Genomic DNA, 6000 nt, shown 5'->3' on the forward strand with positions numbered 1-6000 from the left:
CGGGGTTCTGGCTGCCCTGCCGGAGTTTGCCTCTTGCTGTATCTCCATCTTCCCCTGGCACCTCTGCAGGACAAGCCTAAGACAAAGGCGGTCAGTGGACAGTAAACCCAGTCAGGGCTGGGGGAGGTGTGTCTTCCTGTGGAGCTGAGTCAGTGTGCGGAGGCTGAGCCTGCCAGGGCCTGGAGAGAGGAGAGGATTGGGGGTGGCAGTCTTTGTGGTTGCAGAACAAAGCATGAAGGCTGGAGTCTCTCCCAGGGACAGCTGTGGGGCTCAGTTCTGCACTAGACCCCTTCCAAATTCACGATGGAACTGGAGACCCTGTAGATGCTACATGTTCCAGGAGACCACTGGTCGTGCCTATCCCCACGTACACACCACAGGGCACCCAGCCCAGCCCCACTGGCCACACATGACAAGCACTCAGTATGAATGAATTGTGAAAGGTCATTTCATCCTCCTGTGAACCGGGCACCCACCCCTGCCCTGGAGCTCGAGGGCTGCTCTGGGGTGCTCCAGCAGAATGGTGCAGTGTGGCACCAATGTTTAGGGCACAGGCACCTCCACGGTACCCACTCATGCCTCTACCAAGGAGCAGTAGGCCTTTGGCCTCGTGGTTCAGATGCCTGTGGCCCCCTGTTGCACTCCTGGCTCCAATCTCCTGCTAACGCACACCATGGGAGGCAGCAGCAGAGCTGCTGGGGGACCTACCAGTCACAGGGGGAGAAATGGGCTGTCAGCGTGGACCAGCCTGAGCTGTTGCAGGCATTCATGGAGTGAATGAGCAGAGAAGAGTCCTTACCCCACGCTTGCCTTATTGTCTCTCAAATTTTGAAAGTGCATAGGGAATAGAAAGGATGACAGATTCACGGGACTTAGGGGATATCTTTGTGATCACACCGCCCAACTCTCTCAGGTTATCAATGAGACGACCGAGATCTTGAAGAGATGTGACTCACCAAAGCTGCAGAGATGAGGTTCCAATCTGGGCCTTCTTGCTTGGATACAATCATTCTCCTATTCACCTCTCACTGCCTCACCTGCCTGGAAGAGCTTGCTGGGATGCTCACCCCAAGCTGATCCCCTATCCCTGAATCAATTGATGGTCTCATTCCCAGCTATGCTTCCCTCTACCATGTGGCCAGCTCAGGCTGTGCTCAGTCTCTCGGGGAGGATGTTAATTAGTTCTCACCATGCTGCTCAGTCGAACCTGAGCTGCAGAAAATCTCTGTTTCCAGCACCCAGATCAATGTGCACCTGGCAGGTTAGAGTTCCAGGGCTGGCCATGGAACACTGGAGAAGTGGCAGGGGGAAGGGAGCAGACTCACTCTAGTCTGGAAGTAGGGTCGAAGTGGGGACACCATTGGTGAGCTGCGGCAGAGAGGGCTCAGTGTGTTCCCAGGGGAAGGTGTGGAAAGGGACAAAGGCAGGTGGAGAGGCCAGTGGGATGAGCTCCATGCAGGAAGAGAGGGGAGGGAAAGAAATGGAGCAAGCTGCTCTCTCTCTCTCTCTCTCTTTCTGCCTTCCTGAATGCCTGGAACCTTGAATGCATGGAACCCTCTCTGCCTCCCTGAATGCATCCCCGAATGCCTGGAACCCTGGCAATGTTTCCTTGGAAAACCCCAAGGGAACTCCCCCCATGGCAGGATGGTGGCGAAGGGACAGGGGGCCCGAGGGTGAGAGTGACACATTGCATTTGGTTGGTTACTTTCCTTGTGCAGGCATCTTGGCCACCAGCTCTGGGGAAGACAGGATTTCAGATGCAGGACCTTATTCTGTCCAACTGAGGTCACCCAGGGCTTCAAGGACCCTCAGACCACCCCAAGCCCTCACTTCCTAAATGCACTCCATCACACAGTCCTATCAGTGAATTCAGGGCTGTGATGGGCACTGCTTGGGGGCACTGGGTCTGCCTCTCACATATACACTCCCTCCCTCTAATTGGCTTTACAAGAATTTTCTTTGGTGGTTCTGATTTCGCTGGTTAACTTATCTTTATGAAATCACCAAGTTTTCTTGGCCCAACACCTCTCTGGCTAGCCCCTTCTTTTTCCTGATTCTGTTCGACTTCCAGGGGCATATGAAAATGGGTCTTGTGGGAAGGCGAGTGTTCTGTGGGGTAGCTGCATGGCAGCCAATGGGTAGGTGGGTTGGAGGGATACAGATACGTTTCCCAGGCAGTTGGGCTTGGTGCTGTTCTTTCTGAGTGCCTTCCGGTGTCTTTTCCTTTGCGATAAAATCTCCTTGGTACCTCCATGATGCTGGGTCCTAGCACAACTCAATCAATGCCCTCAGAGGCTCATCTTGTGGGTGTGACTGGTTGAAGACCACGTGATTCTAGCCCCATGGCCCATCAGGAAGCTGCTAGGACTGGAGGCAGAAGTGACTGCGTGCCAGGTGCGATAGGGTGGGAGTTACTGAGGGGCGCAGGGCACTTACTCCAGCACGTCGCGGTTGAACTGCTTCTTGTTGTTGCCCAGGAACTCTCCAATCATCTGGCGGCTGAGGCCCTTACGCTGTAGGAGGAAGTGGGCCACACCGATGGGGGTGTCAGGGATGAAGCCACGGGAGATCAGGAACTGGATGCCCTTGTCCGGGTTTCTGGAGTGGGATCGGGATGGGCAGAAACAGTAGACAATGAGCAGCCTAGGTTTTCTCACCAGAAAAAGTGCCTGCAGATGCTTGCAAGCTAAGTTGGCAGGAATTGTCAGGATCCTGCCCGCAGCATGGGTGTCTCCCAGGCAAGCATCTCTCCCTGACGGCCACCTGCAGGGCTCCGTCCCCAAGGACGGTGGGGGGATTGAGGTGGGGGAGAGGGGAGGAGGGGTCATCTCTCAGGGTGAACTTGTCAGGTGCAGGAGGGCCCTGCTCTGTCTCTGCCATCTCCCATCACCCGTCCCAGTGACCCCTCCCCCACCTGGCATCCCTGTCTCCCACCACCATGCCCTCCTTTTATCCTTGTTCTTCCACCCTGTGGGGCTGTGTCATGAGGTGATTGCGCACAGTGCCTCTGCAGATCCCTGCTGTTTGCTGAGCTGTGTCTCACCCACTTGGGAGAAGGTAAGGCTGGAAATACAGGGTGAGTATTGGGAACCCTTTGATGGCACTTTGTTCTTTTCAGGAAAAGTTGTTGTTACTGTATTTTACGGAAGTATCAGCCACAACATGTTGCGGGTGGAGGGAAGTTTTACCAAACTGTTTCTTTGCTACCCAAAGTTTGAAAGTCACTGCTGGGGGGAGTGTGAGGGTCCAGGTGAGCTTTCTGGGAGATGTAGTAGTGGATTCTGTGGATAGGGGCTTGCTCCCAGAGTGAGGTGGAAGAATAAAACCACAGATGGAGCCAGACAGATCTGGTTTCCTGCTCACCTGTGTGAGCCTGTTTTCTTGCCTGGAAAACACCATGCTTGGTACTGGCTGTATACATTCTGGTGGCAGAATGGTCTGTTTGGGGGTCTTGAGCCCTGGCAGTCTCTGATCTCCCACCTTTAGCTTCTACGCTTTCTCTACCTCTGCCTGCCCGCCCCCTCCACTCTCCTTCCTCTGTCGCTCCCTCTGTTCTGCCCTCACGCCATGTTCTTCACCAGGGTCTTGCACCTCTCCTGCACTGTGTGCCCCATCCCACCCACCCCGGAGATAATTCTGCTTCCGCATCTTTGCAGGCCCCCTCAGTGTTGATTTCTGCTGGGTGCTCACACTGTCTGTACTTGCGTTTACTTAGCCATGGGTTTTCTTTTCTTTTGCTTTTCAAATACCAGTCTTCAAAGTGGTCCCAGGTTATTTTAATAAGTTCATGGAGAAATGAAACGAAAGAGAAGTTGATTTTGGTGCCAAAAATCTTGAAAGAAATCTGTGTATCTGAGGGGTATTCAAAAGGCTACAGGAAATGCATTCCACACACGCACACACGGAGTTCAAAGGTTTTCTTGGCAGCCAAATGAAATTCTCTTTTCATTACACTTTTCCACAGACTTTTTGGAGCACCCGGGTAGTTGTGAAAATCTGTGTTGGATGTGTTGATTTCCTGGCTAACTCTTCTCCAAAGCAACTTAAAATGGTGAAAAATAAAGACTTTTTCCTTTTGGGGTGGGGACTGCTCCTGAGGGCTGTGGAGTGCTGGGATAACTTGGTCAACCAGCTGACCGTGCTGGGCGGGGAGGCCGATCACAGCCCTAAGAGCCACTCCCGAGCCCTGCTGCCGCCCTCCGCCCGCGCTCCGCCTGCCCAGCCCTTCCTCGGCCCACGCACATGTTGAAGAGGTTGAGGCCAATGCGGTAGAGCCGCTTGCGCAGGGTGTCAGTGGAGAGCGTCGGCGACTTGCAGCTCGCGGGGTTCTCGCAGTGGTACCGCGGCAGGCTCAAGATCATGGCCTGGAGCGCTTCTTTGGAGGTGGACTTCTCCGAGGCTTCGGAGCCCGACTTGGCCGATTTGGTAGACGCGCTGCAGCTGCTCAGCTGCTCCGAGGGGTCTCCCACGTCTGTCTCGGCCTCCGCCTCGGCTTCAGCCTCAGCCTCGGCCTCAGACCCGGTGGCGCCTCTGCCAGCGGCCTCTGCCTCCTCCTCCTCCTCTAACTCCTGGGCCTCGACCTCTGCCGTAGCCACTGTCTCCTCTGCGGTCCCCGGTTGGTTGACGCCCAGGGCTTCGCTGGTCCCTGCATCTGCACCCAGATCCTCTATGGGTGCTTCCCCCGCGTCCCCCTGGCCCGCAGGGGGGACCTCAGGGGCTTCCTGCCCAACTACCTCGTCCTGCTCGGCTGCCCTCTCTGCGGATTCTGCGGCAGTAGGGGCAGCTTGCGTGCCCAGGCAGTTGGCCACCGACAGGGCTGTGGACGAGGAGACAGAGATGTTCTGGCTGGCGATCTGCACCGTGACGTCCCGGAACGCCATCATGAGGGTGCTGCTGTGGCCCTGGGACAGGCCCCCAGGCTCAGAGGCCTCCTCCCCGGGCCCTGGGCTGGCTCCTGAGAGCTCCCGGGTCTCCGCTTCCAGGCCAGGAGGACCCCCGCCAGCACGCAGAGCCTGGTGGATCTGATAGGCGCCGCTCTCCTGCAGAGAGCACATAGTCTTGAGGCTCCAGGTGCTGAGCGCATCATCAATGGACTTGGCCAGGGACTGCACCTGTTCGCTGAAGGAGTCCTCCAGCTCGGTGAGCGCGCCCGCCAGGCCGGGCGGCAGAGAGGGCGCGCGTCCCAGCTGCAGCCCCATGAGGCCGCAGCCCTCCATGAGCGCCTTCTCAGCAGCCAGGCTCTCTGCCGTGGGCGCCCGCACCTTGCGCAGGGAGATGCGCCGCGGCAGGCGGCTCTCCAGGAGCGAGTTGCGGATCTTCTCGAAGTTCTTGCTGAGCTGGTATTGGCGGAAGGCGGTTTGGATGGTGCAGGCGGCGCGCCGGGACACCAAGTGACCCCCGTACTTGTGTTCTAGCATTTCAACCTGCAGCAGGGAACAGAGACAGAGAAGAGGTGGTACCGTATAAACGCCTTTCCTCCCACTCCGCCGGGCCCAGGAGCACACACCTGGGCTCTCGGACGCCAGAGGCCTGGGCTGGGACAGAGGAGCTGCTGACGGTTCCTGGATATGGCTGCTGGGGTGGTTACTTTGAAATGTTTCTATCTCAGGCAGCTGCTTGGTTCAGCAGTCCAGCTGCTACCTGGGAGGCCTACAGCCCATATCCCAGCACACGGTTTGAGTTTTGACTGCACTTCTGAGTCCAGCTTCCTGCTAAGGCACACCCTGGAATCAAGTGGTAAGGATCCGCGTGCTTAGATCATTGCCAGCCTTGTGGCGAGACCTGGGTGGAGCGCTAGGGGCGCCCTACCTCAGCTTGGCTCAGTCCTGAACTGTTAATGGGCATTTGAGGATTGAATCGGCATGAAGAGTCAATCTGTGTGTGTGTGTGTGTTTCTGTCTTTCAATTTAAACGAAACTAGATAAATAAAATGCTCGCATCAGTATTACACACAGAAGTATTTATAGATGTTATGTGGCTCTTTGCATTAAAATACCTTAC

At 56.2% G+C, this 6000-nt stretch overlaps 1 protein-coding gene across 2 annotated transcripts in view; it reads right to left on the minus strand.

Annotated features, from left to right (window-relative positions):
- The window catches only part of IQSEC3 (IQ motif and Sec7 domain ArfGEF 3), a 28510-nt gene extending 23078 nt beyond the window's left edge, over nucleotides 1-5432 (minus strand). For both annotated transcript variants that reach the window (XM_058655833.1, XM_058655834.1), the window contains exons 1-2: nucleotides 4243-5432; nucleotides 2437-2598 (exon numbers count right to left, since the gene is read on the minus strand). In XM_058655833.1, the coding sequence (XP_058511816.1) occupies nucleotides 2437-2598; nucleotides 4243-5417 (1337 nt within the window). In that variant the 5' untranslated portion in view covers nucleotides 5418-5432. The remainder of the gene's footprint in view (nucleotides 1-2436; nucleotides 2599-4242) is intronic.
- Between the last annotated feature and the right edge of the window lie 568 nt (nucleotides 5433-6000).

Source organism: Ochotona princeps, chromosome 27 (genome assembly GCF_030435755.1).
Source record: "Ochotona princeps isolate mOchPri1 chromosome 27, mOchPri1.hap1, whole genome shotgun sequence".
Classification (NCBI taxonomy): Eukaryota; Metazoa; Chordata; class Mammalia; order Lagomorpha; family Ochotonidae; genus Ochotona; species Ochotona princeps.